At 43.0% G+C, this 17333-nt stretch overlaps 1 protein-coding gene across 1 annotated transcript in view; it reads right to left on the bottom strand.

Annotated features, from left to right (window-relative positions):
- The window catches only part of LZTR1 (leucine zipper like post translational regulator 1), a 35184-nt gene that overhangs the window by 17240 nt on the left and 611 nt on the right, over positions 1 to 17333 (bottom strand). Inside the window, exons 4-9 of the mRNA XM_062509340.1 lie at positions 16704 to 16783; positions 16236 to 16344; positions 14524 to 14607; positions 13020 to 13077; positions 12292 to 12431; positions 11913 to 12114 (exon numbers count right to left, since the gene is read on the bottom strand). Coding sequence (XP_062365324.1) covers positions 11913 to 12114; positions 12292 to 12431; positions 13020 to 13077; positions 14524 to 14607; positions 16236 to 16344; positions 16704 to 16783 — 673 coding nt within the window. The remainder of the gene's footprint in view (positions 1 to 11912; positions 12115 to 12291; positions 12432 to 13019; positions 13078 to 14523; positions 14608 to 16235; positions 16345 to 16703; positions 16784 to 17333) is intronic.

Genomic DNA, 17333 nt, shown 5'->3' with positions numbered 1-17333 from the left:
GCAACATCTTTCTCACAACTACCTCCAACCAAAACCAAACAAAAAGAACTGCTCTAGCAGAGCTCAAATGCAGCCCACCTGCGTTAGACTTATTCAGGTAATTTTCCATATATATTTTTTTTAAATAAATAATATTTTAGCTTTGCTTTTCATTAAAAAAAATTCTCAAAATTCCCCAGTATTTTGTTTTTAAAAGCTGCCACTGAATTTAACAACCACTTTTCTTTTCAATCAAAAAGGCTTACAGCTTTGAAACAACTGGTGCCAGAAGGCAAACATGAGCCACCTGAATATTTAACCAAGTAAAATGTACTTGCCAGTCACATCATATTCAACTCCAACAACCTCTATGGAACACTGTAATGATGATTTTTCTTTTGTAATGGTTGGTATCAGCCAAGGAACCAGAGCTCTGCAGTTACTAATAACTAAAGCAATCAAACAACTTTACTTTCTAAATACACAGACCACACATTTAAAGAGAGAAATGTAAAACATGGAATGACAGCCTGGAACAGAAAAGGTTCTGTTTTTCAGTTCATCAGAACGTTGCGCAGCTGAGATTTTCAGAGTTATTGTTTTACTGAATCAGAACAGCGGAATTCAGGCCAGCACAAACCCCCACGTGCAGATGACAATGCTGCAAGTGGTGACATTCTGGTGCCACCTGTACAGGGAACAATGCTTAGCCCTCCCAGCACCAAGGATTTGGTCACAGGAACTTTGTTCTACTGCAGGGAAGGAGAGCTGGGTCCTCAAGAAAATATTCAGGAGGATAAAAAGGTTAATAGAAGAGCACAAACAGCTCAGGAGCACAAACAGCTGTTGAGACATTCTGGTCCCCATTTTCCTCATCTACCAATAATACCAGACACCAGAACCTTCCCTATCTTGAATTTTTCACTGGGAGACCTCCCAAGCTGCCAAATCCAGCTGCTGAATACACTCACCCCAGACAGAGTTTATAAGAAACAGCTACAAAATACCATCTACTTTGCTAGCCAGGATGGTCAGAAAGGATGAGAGGAAATGGCTCAAATTGCAGCAGGGGAAGTTTAGATTGGATATTAGGAAACATTTTTTTTCCTGAAAGGGGTTGTAAGCATTGGCACAGGCTGCTTAGGGCACTGATAGTCACCACCCCTGGAAGTGTTCAAAAGGTGCCTGGCACTTGGGGATATGGAATAGAGGTGAATGTGGTGGTGCTGGATGATGACTGGACTTGATGATCTTGAAGGTCTTTTCCAATCTTAACAGGTCTGTAATTCTATGATTCTAATTTCATCTGCTGGCACAACTCCAGATGGTCCTGTGTGAATTGTCTTTCTCATTCCTGGTACATACAGGAATGCTAAAAATCACAGACAAAGAGGCACTGCCAATCTGAATGTATTTGTCACTTCTAGATCCTGTACTTACCCCTCCATCAGTGTGATCTCCTTACTTTATTAACAGTGCCTGACAGAAGAAATTCTGGATTCAATTCTGACACCTCCAGTGATGGGCACTGGCACCCCTCTCTGAGCTACATTGCCCTGTTTCATCTGTTGGAGTGGTTTCTGTATTTAAGGTTAATGAGATTTGCATCTGAGGATGTTTACAAGCTGGAATCTTTGCTTTCAAAAGCAGATCTCTCAGTCACCTTTGCTTCCTTTGCAGTACATGCTTCCACACTGCTGGCATGACTCAAGCCATCATTTTCAAAATAAAAGTGTTTCACAAGTCTTTTTTCTTCTCATTTCTTGTGCTCAGACTCACAGACAGTACAAATGGAGTTTGTCTTGTGCTGCTCATCAGTTCTAATTTGACTCCCAAAGCTGTGCATTAGAGTTGCTTCTCCCTGTGCCAGAGGACCCAGCAATCATTCAAATAGGTGAGACTACAGCCCTGAGCATCATCACCTCTGGGCCTGAGCACATATACTTCAAGATAAACTCGGTAATACCTGTGCAAATCCCTTCATAAACTCATTGATTGAAATTTTGATCTCACCAGGAACACATTCAGCTTTGCTTCAAGTCCTTAATAAATTAAGTTGGAGCAATGAAAAGTAAAATTAAATAGTAAAAGAAGTAAAATGAATCATTTCCACTCAGGGGTCAATAGTAGCCTGCTCTATGCAACTTAGAACTGGTACATGCAGAGCCAACACTAAAATGGTTCTTGGATTACAGCTTAAGTTAAAAAGCTCATGATAGATTGCAAGGGGCAAGAAAGGGAGTGGAGAAGAAAAGGCATATATGAAGGTGGAATTTCTCTCTCTCTCCTATAAAAAGCTTAATAACCATTTTTAAAATCTTTTTCACTTTCAAGTGGTTCTTTATTCACCTCTGAGTCTGCTGCAGGTCCTTGTTTAACTGTTGCTATGCTGAAATCTAAACCAAATACATACAAGATGTTTTTAAGCCCCATTCTCTCAAGGGCACAGTGGGAGCTTCCTCTGGGGCAGATACTCTCAGCTACTGCTGGGTAGGACACCTGGTTAAAAGGTTTAAAAACGTAAGTGTGTAAATGGCTCTTCACAAATCACAGAATCCAAGACTGGTTAAGGTTGGGAGGGACCCTAAAGCTTAATTTTGTTCCACCCTCTGCCATGGGCCTTTCCACTAGCCCAGGTCACTCCAAGCCCCATCCAACCTGGCCACAGACACTTCCAGGGATGAGGGTGAGAAGCTGAGGGGTTTGCTCACTACAAGTAGGCAAAATGCAGATCACAAGCTAAGATGGAGAAGAGGGAATATCTATCACCTATTCCCAAGTCCGAGACATCCTTCCCACATTTTATCATGATGATAAAACAGGGCAGATGGATCACCCCAAAGTGACAACCTGTGTTTTATGTCAAAGCTGACTGACACACTAGAATAGAATGAAGTAAAGCCCTCTCTCAGCTGGCAGGTCGGCAGCACACACAGAGCCATGGCCTTGCCCAGCTCTTCTGTACAGCCAGCAGAACTGGGTCAGAGACAAAAATTCAACCTCCTTGTAGTGAGATTCACTCTCTTGGCTGTGAACAGTGCATTAACTATACTATTATTGCAGGCTGTGACTACTTATGCTGTTGCACATAATACGTTTCAGTGGTTTCGCTGATACAAATTTCAACATTATGGGCAATACTAGGACATTTCTAAGATCAAAGCCTCTGCAGTTGTTTCAAGGTTCTCCTTTCTTACTCTCAGCTTCTCAGAAGCCTTCTTATATTCACAGAATAGATTTATAACTGTGTAAACGTTAATTTTCCTCACAGTCAGCTATGAATGAGCAAGTATTATGGAATGTAATTGTTGCACTGAACTCATAAGCCAGTAATGATGTGCTCAGATTTCTTTCACAACCCAGGAACATCAATGAGCCTCTCTATCCTTCAGTATCATTAAGAGCTCAAAGCCAAAATGAAATAAGACATAAAGCCATCAACAACCCGCCTGGTGTACCAACATAAACTAAGATGCAAAAAAGTATATATTTTTCTCTGAAACTGGAAGAAATTTATAATCTACAACAGGTCAAAATGAGCTGTCACTACTGAGAGACTGGGAGCTGTGGATACCTGAGAAGTTTCCACACTGTTACACCAGGCAACAGCATCAAATTCAAACAGATGGACAGAGCTTTGGATAGTCTTCAGATTCAAGGAGGTTTAAGGATTTAAAATGCTTTCCCATGCTGGGTCCAGACAATCTCTGCTTTCGGACAAAATTAGAACAGACACATGTTAGATTGAACTTCAAGACATGCAGCTCTGCAAATGAAGAGATGCAGGCAAATGCTGAAGGATTTTACTGAGCCTTTCCATAGGCTGTTGTTCCTTTATTGGGCCTTTCCTTAGGCTGTCATTCCTTTCAGATTATGGCAATGGAGTCATCCAGTTTATCACTGCAGGTACACAAGAGCAACCAAAGTGCTGCTTATAACCCAAAAAATACCTATTAATTTAAAAAATCTGGCCTGGTATGAACTTGGGGAACACAGCTAGCCATGAGCCAGGCAACTGCACTGCTGTCCCAAGAAAGTTATGGGGAAAATCTTCCTGGAAGCTACTTCTACCACATGAAGGAGGTGACTGGTACCAGTCAGCAAGGATTACCAAAGGCAAATTTTTCCTGACTAACCTGATCATCCCCTTCAAAACACTTCATGGGTTATAGGAGGGCACCGCATTCTCAGCAGGTCTATGCTTGATAGCAAATTGTCTGTAGCAGTTGTAATGCTGGAGGCCGATACTCCAAAGGACTTAGCCAGGTTGGAAAATGGGCCAGCAGGTGCCTTGGGAAGTTCTGCCAAGTCTCAGCCCTGGGACAGTCATTCCTTGCAGTGATACAGGCTGGGCACTGACTGTCCAGAGCACAGCTCTGTAGAACGCAGATGTGGTGGACAGGGAGCTGCAGAAGGTTCAACAGCATCCTCTGGCAGCACAGCCAGCACCCCCTGAGCTCTGCCAGTGGGTTCAGGAAGGGACAAGTCCTCCTCTACTCACTATTTTCAAGTGCCCAGCTCAAGCACTCTGCCCAGTTCTGGGATCCCCAGTACAAAAAGACATTGACCTACTTAAGTCCAGTGGAGGGACACCAACATCAAGGTTGTGATCAAGGGCTGGAGCACAGGATGCACAAGAGAAGGCAAAGGAGGCACCTTCCTGCAGGGAAGTCAGAGCTGCTCTTCAGAGAGGTGCTCAGTGGGAAGGGAAGAGCCAATAGACTCAAGTCAGCACAGGAAGCTCTTTCTTAGTGTAAGAGGAAAATGTCTCTGATCATGAGAGTGGACAAACACTGGATGGAAGCCAGGAGGATCTCTGGAGATACAGTGGAATGGAATGGAATGGAATGGAATGGAATGGAATGGAATGGAATGGAATGGAATGGAATGGAATGGAATGGAATGGAATGGAACGGACAATGCCCTGAGCAGCCTGCCTCAACCAGACCTGCTCTGAGAATGTGGGTGGATTCAAAATCTTGGAAGTCCTTCCAACCCACCTGCTTTTGTGATTCTAAGACTTCCTCCTGTTCTTTAACATACTGCAGGGCTGGGAGCTCACCTGTGCTCTTGTTACAATGGAAATTTAATTTACATCTAAGATGGAAATTTAGCTTTTTCTTTTCCCCTCTGATGGTACAGACAAGAAAACAGGGAATAAAAGCTCTATCACAGACACACAGAATGAACCTCTACAAAGGTTTTTTCCATTCCTTTGCCCCAGACAGGGTGACCAATACTTATTTTGCTCCTGAGAGAAAAAAATACAGCCTGTTTTTAGAGATTTCCACTGGTAGACTTCTCAAAACATCTCATGAAACCTTCAACACCACACTAATGTCAAAAAGCCAAAAATACTTTGCCTGCAGTTCATCTGTTGAGACTGCCATAACTACATTATCAAGATAAATTGATCTATTGCAGCTTAACAATGATGACAAGCAGAGGATCACCTCTGTAAGCACCAGCTCCTCGTTTGGAGCCGTTAATACAGAAAGAGACTGTCATGGATTGAAGCAGAAGATAGAAAATTGAAGACCATGATGTAGAAACCTACAACTTAGGTTAAATCATGGAATCACAGGATGGTTTCAGTGGGAAGGAACCTTAAAGCACATCTGGTTCCAATCCCTGCCTGGCAGGGACACCTTCCACTATCCCAAGTTGCTACGAGCCCTGTCCAACCTGGCCTTGAACACTTCTAGGCATGGAGCAGCCACAGCTTCTCTGGGCAGCCTGTGCCAGGGCCTCACCATGCTCACAGGGAACAATTCCTTCCCAATATCCCATCTAACCCTGCCCTCTGGTAGTGGGAAGCCATTTCCTCCTTGTCCTTTCCCTCCAGGCCTTTGTCCAAAGTGTTCTCCAGCTCTCTTTGAGTCCCTTTAGGCACTAGAAGGGGGCTCTTGAGCTCTCCCCAGAACCTTCTCTTCTCCAGACTGAACACCCCCAGCTCTCCCAGCCTGGCTCCAGAGCAGAGGGTCTCCATGGCCTCCTCTGGACTCTCTCCAGCAGCTTCATGTCCTTCCTGTGCTGGAAGCCCAGGGCTGGAGATAGTTCTGCAGGTGGGGTCTCACCTGAGTGGGGCACAGGGGCAGAATCCCCCCCCGCCCTGCTGCCCACGCTGGGGGATCAGCCAGGCACACGGGGAGGGTTGTGGGTTAAATCACCACATAAAGAAGCAATGTCATAATAATAAAAGCTTGTTGCAATACCAGCTCTGGTTATGATAAGTGACAGGGGATGCAACAGAGACATCCTTTGCAATTGTGCTCTACACTGAGGATGAGATTTTTCCATTCGGCATTCAGTGGAGAACACAGAATGGAACAGGAAAGTAAATCCATCAACAGCGACATCCAAACACGTGGCACCAGAACCACAAAGGTCAGGGTATGAGGCTGTCTGTAATTTATTTACAGCTGTAATAACAGCAAATGTTATTTCCTTTAAAATTGTTTAGTATATATCAGTTGCAAATTTAAAGAACAATGTTAATGTATAATTCATCAGAGAGGATAAGGAAGTTTGAAGAACAAGCCAAACTCCAACCAAATCCAATGAACGCGTTACAAAAGATCATATATTGAAATCAGACAACAGCTGACAGAAATCCAGTGACCAACCATTTGCTTCTCTTTGGCATGTGGCGTGCATTTAAAAATCCAATAACCATAATAGTACTTTCTGGACCTTAATCTGGCTTCCTAAATAAACTAACCTACCAAACTTCTGTGAAGAGGTACTGAAATTTTGACTTTCTTTGAGTAAAACTTTCTTTTTTAGAAAATATCAAATTCTAGTTTAAATGTAATGAAGACTTTACAAAAAAAAGCCTGGTAAAATGTTCTAATAAATAATTACTCTCATTCTTCACAATTAGTAAACATTTGTTTTCCTTTCTCTTTCAGTCTGGATATATCTAGTTTCAACTTGAAGTGGCTGGATCTTGTTTTATCTTTCAATGACAGATTAAAAACCCTCTGTTCCCCACATAAGCCAGGGAAGATTTAACTTCCTACACCTGACCATCATTGGTCACTGGGCTTCCCATCTTCAATCATTCTCTGAACAACCTCCCTGGTTTGTGAACACAAAAGATGTTACACTGGAAGATCTATCTAATAAACACAAGGATCATGTATTTATACTACTTAATGACACTAAACTGTGTCATCTTCTAGAACCAAGAATATCACAGCACTTCCAGCCATTTTAGACCACCAGGAGCTCTCTCAGCTCCCCACAAGAACTGGAAATTTAAGTCATTGTTTCCAGGGATACTGTAAGGGAAACCATGAAGCCCAGACCACACACTGTTCATAAAGAAATCAAAATCCCAGAATGGACTCTTATTGTAATCAGTAATCGGCAAAACTCTGTATATTCAAGAAATATTGAAGGAAAGCTGTGATTTTCGGTTCTCTTTCAAGGCTGGTGGAATAAGTTTGTCCAGATTAAGCGATCCTCATTAAAAAAGCACGTTCAAGTCCTTCTGTTACTCAATTTTATACCACCTTAATGTGGGTCAAGTTAAATCTGTGTTGTTACAATCCCTTACCGGTGAGTGAGCTACAGAAATATTCCTTCTGCCTATCATCCACATCATTTGCATTTTGCTTTCCCTGGGAAAATATTGTAAAAAGATGTAATAACGAACACCCTCAGAAAGGATATGAGCACAGAATTGACAGACAGAAGTGGAGCTGTACAACAGCGTTAGTTACAGGTACTTTGATGAGCGGATTCTTATAAATACAAACATTTTCAAGATCCTCTCTCCAGACAGATGCAGAGCACAGACATGCAAAGGGCACTGGGCTATGAAGCTCCTACATTTTTAAAACAGGTTTTTTAAAAAGGATGCAAGCCTGAACACTACACATTATTTATAAACATCAAAAGTATTTCACATTCCCTCTGGAATGTGAAATGCTCAGTTTTATCTGTCCCAGCAGAACACCATACTGTGACAACTACCCTGCCCACGTGTGAGATCTTGTTAGGGGGCTCACTGCAGGGGCATTATGCACACAGTAACATGTTTCTCTTCCCTGAATATACCTCGAGGGGTGTAACTGATCTCTGAACTAGAAGACTGGGCCAGACTCATCCCCAGGAGGATGACTAAGTCCTTTTAATCTTCCTCAGTTGCCCACAAACCACATCACTGTAATCTGTCTGAAAACCTCCAAAACTGAGCCTCCAAGTAAGCCCAAGAAGGTTACCAGCACATTAACCTCCCTTCTGGCTTATTAAAAGAAAAATTAAGAAAAATTGGAGATTTTTATTGCTCTTGGCTTTGAAAGCCCTAATTGTGAGACTGAAATGTTTCCCAGAACAAGTTTGAGAGATTTCCCTCATAACTTCACCAGAGATGGATGACTCGCCAGTCTCCACAGCCACAGGGAGATGATGGGGCATGCATGGTAGGAGAATTTTCTTCTTCCTAATGTAACACCCTGCCTCTATGAATCAAACATCACCTTGGATTCTGTGTCCACAACTGGCTGTGCTCCCTGTCAGACCCAGAGCTCCTGTCATTCCCTGCAGAGCACTCCTCTCTGTAGCACAAGCCTTGACTGCCACATCCACACGTGTCTGTCAAATATGCAACATGGAGCATTTTTCCTCTTACTGCCTGCTGATTTCTTATATTGCTCTAACCTTCTTCAGAAAATAAAGGATATTTTGCATTCAATAGAAAAACTCAAGGCAAACAAAAAAATCTATTTCTTGTTTTTGAAATTCTTCAGTATTCCTATACTTCAGTATTCTTCAGTATCCCTGTATAAAGAAAATCCAGCACACCAGGAAGCTTTGGCAGTGTTATGCAGGCAGGCAAGGACTCGGACAAGATATTCCTGTGAAAAGGAACAGAAAAGGAGAACCCCCAGCTGTGAGGATCATCTCACAGTGAAGATGGGGAAAAGCTCTGTGTGCTCTGTACAAAATATATTTACATGTATTATAGATAGGCTTAAGGAGCTACAGACTGCAATTGTACAGCTCAGCAAGGATGTCTTGTTATTCATTCTGGAGACTTCCTAAAGCATAACATGGCAGCTCTTGGTTTATTTTTGAAGTACTGACCTGTTCCATCTCAGTTTCCCCTCTTCTACTCATTAAGCCATTTCCCATCCTCCATCCCACAGTGAAGCACTACCAAGAATTCTGAGAGCCCTGGGCAGAGAACTACAACAGATCCATTGCCAGATCTATTCCCAGGTTTGTTCTACCTGTTTACTCAAAATGCAGAAAATGCCAGACTGTCTCAGGGCACCTGCAGCACATGACACACCATGGCTGGCTGTGCTCAAGAAGCGCTTCTAGGACCTTCCTAGAACTTACTCCACTTTGCTATGATTAATGCCCAAATTGTGCCACCTTTTCCAGGTAGCAACCCCAAGATTCTTCAGTCTTGTGTGACTTGTCACCTTCTGTGTCAGCCATAACAGGGTAGCAGAGGACATACAATTTCCACATGACAGCCTATTCCTGCTACTGGCACGAATTTTTGACTGAAAAGTCCAGATCACTCCCTGATCTTCCTGGAAAGCTCCTCATGGCAGCCTAAGTTCAGAGAACAAGACTGGAATGGCTGTAATGACTCTACTTCAGTGTAAGCAATCTCCTCTCTAATCTCTTTGTAAAGCACTGTAAAAATCACCACTGAATCAATAGCTTAGTCAGCACCAAACCTTATTTTGGACTCCAGAGGCTTTACCCATTCCATGCTAAACATCTGAAAGAAGAATTAAGGATATGCATTACCTGATGAAAGTAACCCCGCTTATAGTGCAGTCAAGCAATGTTGTAATGCAGCATTTCTAGGATCATACCACATAATACAGAGTAAGCAGAAAGTAAACTCTGCAATCCAACCAGTTGAAAGGAAAAATCCCAACCCTAAAAGTCAAGGTAGGCCATTTTGCTGCACAGTAACAGAGATCACTATTGCTTCAAACACAGCAGAAACCCTCAAGTGCTGAGACAGCATTGCACTTACGACTTCTATTTTTTTTCAAATTAACCTGAATAATTTTGTTCACAGAGATGGACAAAAAAGGAAAATCCGAGTTCAGAGTGTTCAGGAAACAGGATGGTATTAGAGATTCATTGCTACCTTTAGAAGTCTTTGTGAAAAGCTCATGGAAACTTTAGGAAAATGATTCTGAGACATCACCTAGTTATGACACCAGAAGACACAAAATAATTTAAAACTTCCTTGAAATGCTAAAAGTCCTTCAGGTTTTGCAGTTAATCATTCTTTTAGGAAAATTACTATCATGTGTTTCAACAGCATCAGTTTCACCTCCTATTTCTACCAAATCAGTCTCTAGATGCTGTACCAAAGAAACTGCAAAATGCAACACAAGCAACTAAATGACCTCTCCCTGCGATTACAGGCAGATGAAGAAAAAAGCTTTGAGATCTGAAATGAAATTTAGCAGGGGATAACTCAGGAAATAATGCTGTTTTACAACACTGCCAGAAGCAGTTCTGCTCCTGGAAGCCAAAGCAATTGTGTCCCAAAGAACCAATGACTGCTGAAGCCTCACACATCAAACAGTAACACTGGCAGGAACAGAACAGGATCTACAGTCCTGAACGCAACTGTGGCTTTAGAAAGTTGAAGAAGCAGCTTTATTAATTTCATGTGACAATAAATCAGCTTTGTAAAGCATTAAATAGGCTGCTGTGAAATACTTTGGTCAAATGTGAAATACTTTGGTCAGGTCCCAACAAGGCCTATGTGCACGGTTAATTTCAAGCAGTCTGTGTGTGGGATTCTCCAGCTCATCCAACACTGTGACCTGTCTGCAAACACCTAAACACACCAAACAGACCACACAGCTCTTGAGGGGTGAGCCCTGTTACACCTGTGCTGGCTAAATGTGTAACTCTGCACCTGATCCCAATTGTTGCAATACTCAGCTGTTTGAGGTTTAACCTCAGGCTGTGCAGTTGCACAGCACACACAAGGAGCATCTCCTCCTGCAGAGCAGCTCCCACCCTAAACCCACTGTGACATCAGCTGCAGAACCTTAACATGGCTTACAGTAAAATCTATTCACATTAATGAACACAATGAATGCTGCTTTTCCAAAGCCAGGAACTGCGCACACTGGTATGGGCTTCAAGGAACAACTGCTTGTGCATTCTGGGATGAAAGGATCCTCACTTACATGACCTGGAACATGCACTGAAACCAGGTGAGCCCTTGGCACTTCCACCTGGAATACAAGCTGATCCTAGACAGGATCTGTGAGTGTGCTATGAGAAAAAATGGACATTTTATCACACAATTGCTGCCTTACATGAGTAGCAAGTCACAAAAGAAACAGATTAGTATATTCATCTTTCTTTTTTTAAAAAAAATAGTCTCATTTGGAGTACTTCCTTGGCACTTGGTCTACAGCTTTTTAATGTCCATATAAAACCAGAAATTTTAAAATTTTTATCTCTTATTAATGCAAGTATGTTAAAGCACCCCTTTCTGAGTCTCCATGTTACTATGTGCCAGCCACATCTCTATGTATAATCAGAATATTATAAGATTTTATGCACACGGGCATTACAGTGACAAATCAAACCTTGTCTAGTTTTGAATTCTACTTCAAGAGGATCACACAGCCAACCAAAGAACCACTGGTACACACTGAGTTCACTGTTAATCTTTGACTGAACAAATGATTGACTCATAACGCATATCAAGGTGTTTCATGGTATTTCTTTAAAATGTGTTAAGTGAAGTTTTAGATGTGTCAACACTGACTAATTTTTAAGGACTGATACCCACAATATTTGAGCTGATTAAACATCAGTGGAAGTTGTTACACTTTAGCTAAAAGCTTGTCCAAAAGTGTCCATGGCAAAAGTGACTCAATAAAGATAGAGCATAAGGAAAAACCACAAGTGGAAGGTTTTACCTCACTGTCTGGGCTGGGCTGGATGACCTCCCAGGTCTGGGAGTCCACGTCGTAGCAGTGGAGCTCGTTGGGCAGTGTGTTGTCCGCAGCCCCGCCGAACACGTAGAGGTGCCGGTCGAAGGCCACCATGGTGTGCCCGTACCGCCGCTGCGGAGGGGGCGGTGAGCCCCGCAGCAGGTGCTCCGTGGGGATCCGTGTCCAGCTGGGGCAGGAAACAGGAAACGGGGTGGTTTTTTTACAATTTTTAAAAATTTTCTAACTCTATCCTTCATCACCAGGAGACACGGCATTCTCCCTCGATACCCTGAAGTACTACATTTCACAATTCAGGCAGTCAAGGATTATGTGGATTTTGCATGACTTAATTGTCTACACTTACATCTTTTCCTTGAATTCAAACTGGAAGAGATTATTGGTAATCTTTGCTCCACTCTGGCCAGAGAAAACAAACATCTTGTCTTTGCAAACTGCCACAGGAAAATTACAGCAGGAAGGAGGAATTTCACCACTTTGTTCAATCTGAAAGGTAATTAAGCTCAAAATCAGAAAAGTACTGTTACAGTGCACAACTCCACATGCTGAGGATTCTGCAGGGCCAGAGGATACAGGTGCAGCTAGGGTGAGCACATGGCATGGGCCCTGCAAAGCTGGCGACAGGTAATCGACTCCTGCTGTGCTCAAATGTCTTTATTTCCCTGCATAAAAAGGCTGGGAGGCTATACTTTTAAAGGTCCCAGTACTGTAAGGATCAGGACTTTGGTCAGCTGGCCAGCAAAGCTCCCAGTCTGTGTCAGTGGTCTGAGTGAGAATGCAGTGGTCAGAATGGGAATGCAGTCCCTTCCACAGGAGGCACAGTAAATCCCCCATGGGAAGTCCAAGTCCGGTTCACAGATTCACAAGCAAAAAAATCACCCTTTCATATACACTTGCTTTTCCAAATACCCAAACCAAATCAAATGGGAACTGTTTCTTTTCACTGTGGGTCAAAAACACATTCTAGAGAAACAGCAGTGCAGTCTATCATATGAAATTTTAAATAACTGTGCATTAAAACAAAAAAAAAAAAAAAAAAAATTTTATGTGTTAGTTGAAATTAAAGCTTCTTACCTCTTCCCAGCAGGTCAGCTCTCTGTCCTGCAGGCCTATTGTCCACATGTCATTTAATCTGTGCCACAACACAAAAAATGCTTGATTTGAAACAGTGCATTTTTTTGTAACAGTGTTAACGGACAGAAATCCTATTTCATCAACATTCCTTCTGCAGAGGAAGAGCCTCCTACTTCCACTGACAGAAAAACACTTATTTGTCCTATACCTGAATCTTACAGCCCCTCCCCATCTTGCTTCAGCACCTTTCTAGTTACAAGTACACTGCAGTTAACAGCTACATACAGCAACTCAGTCTGGAGCTTAAGGATTTGAACTATTTAATCTTCAGGATTTTTACAAAATACCCCTTATTACCCTGCTCCTTCTGCTCATCCCTGTTAACTGCTGAGATTGACCCTAACAATTATTTACATGGCTGAATCCTTCCTTAAATACAGAAAGAAGGATGAAGCAGGTAACGTGACACACCTCTGACTGTGCTGTTCCCAGAACAAGTTACTCACAGTAACTACAGATGCTTCCTTTGTTGAAATCTGAGGTTCAAGTTCCATAAAAAGACATTTTTAAAATGTGATTAGACATATTTAACATAAATTAGACAGCTCCTCTCACCCACTCCTTCCTTACAGCTACCCAAGGCCCTGGGGGACTCCCAAAGATGACACTGAACAATCCCACAGAGTCATGCATCTTATACCAATTCCTCCCCCAGAAATAACAAAGGCATCCCATCTGTTTTCCCATTTATCAGCAGTTCTCCTGGAGACTTTGTAGAGCTGGACACTTTTCTGAAGATTCTCCTCAGAAGAGGAGGCAACCCACCTCCTCATTTGTGACAATATCTGTGTGCTCTTACGATGCAAATATTGTACATCAACATAAATTATTCAAGTTCATCACAACAGAAAAAAATGGCATGCCCAGAATTGACTGTTCCCTGACAGACTTAACAGCAAATGTAACGAGCTACTATGAGACAAAGCACCAGGCTCTCTCCAACATCTCAGCACCACTACTTTCTAGTCTTTCCCCAGACAAAATCCCACCTCCCTTTAACCTAAATATTACATATATCCAGAGATTTCTGAGAAAAAAACTGACATGTTGCTTTGCTCTTAGTTCTGTCAGATGATTTCATAGCAAATCCAGACTTTGCTCTCTAAGTCTTCAGCAACATCAGCCAGCCTGTGCCGGGGATCTTTCAAGAAATGCGTATTTGCCAAATTCCAAAGTTCATTCTGCAGCCTTACAACCAAGCACACTGTCAAATTACACATCCACAGCCACTCCAAGTAACCAGGTCTTTAGGCTTTAAGCATGTGCTTATTTGAACATGAAGCAGTGAATTGCAGAAGTGCAACGCCCAGCAACAGACTGGGTTTGCAAAGCTCCAGTTCAGTGTTTAAATCTCTTGGAATATGGAAATGTCTCTACAAAGGTGGAAACAGAGGGGCTGGGATTTCACAAAAGCATTCAAGGAGAGGGTGATACTGCCCCATACCGTGCATTGCCATCATATCCAGCAAAGATCCACAGCTTGTCACTGTACACTGTTGCGCCGTGAGCTGACCTGGCCACTGGCAACCTGCAAGGAAGGAAATGCAGACAACAATCTTTCCTCTGCAGCCGCAGAGGGGCTGCAGAAGGATCTAAGAGCTAAATGCATGTGGAAGAAGAAGAATAAAATCCCCTACACAGAACTGCTTCTGCCATGCACCCTCCAAACACTGAGTGAGCCTCTGAAGGCGTGTATTTAGTCTTGCACTCTGCTGCCTTCAATGGAGAGAAACCACCTTAATGCAGACAGGAAAAAAAAAGAAAAAAATCCCAACCAATTCCTTGCCAGGACTCAAATACTTTTACAGTATTTTGCGTAGTTAATTAATGGGAAAATTCACAGCACCACAGGTAGAGCAAGGTGGCAATCAACTGTTGCTATGAACATCCCACACATATTCCCACAGACTTAAGCAGTGAAACACAGAAATTAAAATAGGACAGAGCTCAGGATACTCATTTGGGATCATTCATTTGGCTGCTCCCAAAATGTAGTATCCACAATGAAAGATCAAACCTCTGATTTGTCTTCCACAATATTTGTTGTTTTAACCAAATCAGCCAGGTTGAACAAACCTGTGATGCCACAAGGCATCTATTGGCTTGTCTGAGGTCATTGAACACTGTAACTCTGGGGAATGACAAGTAAAATGTGAGTTTGCAAACCGAGTAAGAACTACTCTCCAGAATGTCCCAAGTTACCAGAATTAACCAGAAAGAGAAATTACTAATATGGTCTCTGTTCTGAAATATAACGTGCTCATTAGAGGTGAGCAACAGTAACACAAGAATGGATGGGACCTTCCTCATCCCTCCCCACAAATCACAGTAACAAATGTTCCCTTCCCTCTCTCCGCTCAAACCAGCATTTCAGAAACTTCAGCTGTGTAAAGGACTGTGGATAAAGACACCACATGACCCTTACTGGGGAGTGGTAAACACAGAAATGTTTGGCGTAGAAAGGGACTTTATAGGACATCCAGCCCCACTTCCTGCCATGGCAGGGACACCTTCCACTAGCCTAGGGTGCTCTGACCAACCTAGCATTGGACACTTCCAAGGGATGAAGCAGCCATAGCTGCTTTGGGCAACATGTGCCAGGGCTTCACCAACCTCACAGCCAAGAATTCCCTCCCAATACCCCATCTATCCCTGCTTTGCCAGTATGAGGCCATTCCACCTTATCCTGTCCAGGCCCTTGTAAAAAAAACTAAGTAGCTGGATCACAATCACTGTCAGAAATAACATGTGAACAGAGTCAAATTTAGGAAGCAATGTGTTAGTTGTGATTTTGATTTTCCTTGGAACAATGAATCTCAGGAGCCCATGTTCATGAGGGATCAACAGTTACCAAGCTATCACTGAAACTGAAACAATTCAGAAGAAAAACCAACTCTCTTTGCTCCTATCCCTTCTGTCATGGACCTGAAAACAAGAAGAGTGGATTTTGGACAAATTTCTATTATAGTGCACTTTGGAGTGGAGGCCTTCCAAAAAAACTCCTGTAGAACCAGAAAACTTTAACTGAGAAAGCAGAGCAGCAATCATGGTATAACCCTAACATCAGCACTGTAATGGGGTCTGACTGTGCCGTGTGAAGTGATGCCAGGCTACCCTCACTCCTCTGAAGCATCAGGCAAAGACACCAGCTCTTACCTTCCCTCAGTCTTCCACTCTGTCCACTGCCCAGTTGCAAACTTATACTCAAAGAGGTCGTTTTTATTCTTCAGGTTAGAATTGGAATAGATATCTCCAGTATAACCACCTGGACAACAAGAATTCCATTAAACTCCCACACAATGGAGCACACACACTCCCCAGGCATTGCATTAGGAGAAATTTTAGATTGCATAAAGTGTTTGGCTAATGGACTACTACAGAAGGAGACTTCTCCACCACTCCTCCTCCTAAAGAATCACTTTGGTAATGAGCTTCAAATCATCCTTACTTTAAACAAATCAGTAAAATATTTACAAACTAAAGTAGAAATCACAGTCAGCCATGAAAAATACTGGATTTGCTGCTGAACGAGATCTTTGACACTTCCTAAAGATCTCTCATTCTTTTTAAAAACCAGTACAGCAGCACATCGACCACATCCAGCACAGCCTGCTGCTGCCTTACCAAACACGAACATGCTGCTCCCATACACCACAGCGGAGTGGTGGTACCGTGGTGCCGGCGGTGTCCCCGTCGTGAAAGCCCTGCACAGGTTACAACAGCAGCAGTCAAACACCCTGGTCATGCTTTGAGCACTCAGAGCTACTGTGCAGACTCAGAAAAGAAACAACTGCTAGAAGTTATTCTATTGTTCCCAAGTTTTTCGGTAGTTTTGGATAGCTGATTGCACTATGATTTTATCGAACAGCAATATAGTATAAATGGTTACAAACGTGCTGCTGCTGAAATCTATTTGGCAGAGCTGGAAAGTGAGACACAGGTAAGACAGACTGCCCAGTACAGAGCAAAGGAGACAAGAAAGGTGAGTCCCCCGGGCACCTTCCCCGACCTGACGGGGAGCACACCCGGTCCCTCTGCCCTCCCACAGGCTGCAGGAACAGAGGTGACCCTGGTCCTCTCCCTCGCTGTGACGCTCGACCTCCCCTCGGGCAGGATCGATAACCCCGATGGCTCAGCACACAGCAGGCTGGCAGAGAGAAGCTGTGACAGCGCTGGGCGGAGGCGACACTTCCTCTCGGGTACTGCCACAAACTTTTACAGGCAGCCCGAGGACGCGGCGAGGGGCCGCACTGC

The sequence above is a fragment of the Cinclus cinclus genome, chromosome 27 (assembly GCF_963662255.1).
Source record: "Cinclus cinclus chromosome 27, bCinCin1.1, whole genome shotgun sequence".
In the NCBI taxonomy this organism is placed as follows: Eukaryota; Metazoa; Chordata; class Aves; order Passeriformes; family Cinclidae; genus Cinclus; species Cinclus cinclus.
The sequence above is the reverse complement of the archived record's forward strand: the minus strand, read 5'-3'. Positions and strand labels throughout refer to the sequence as shown.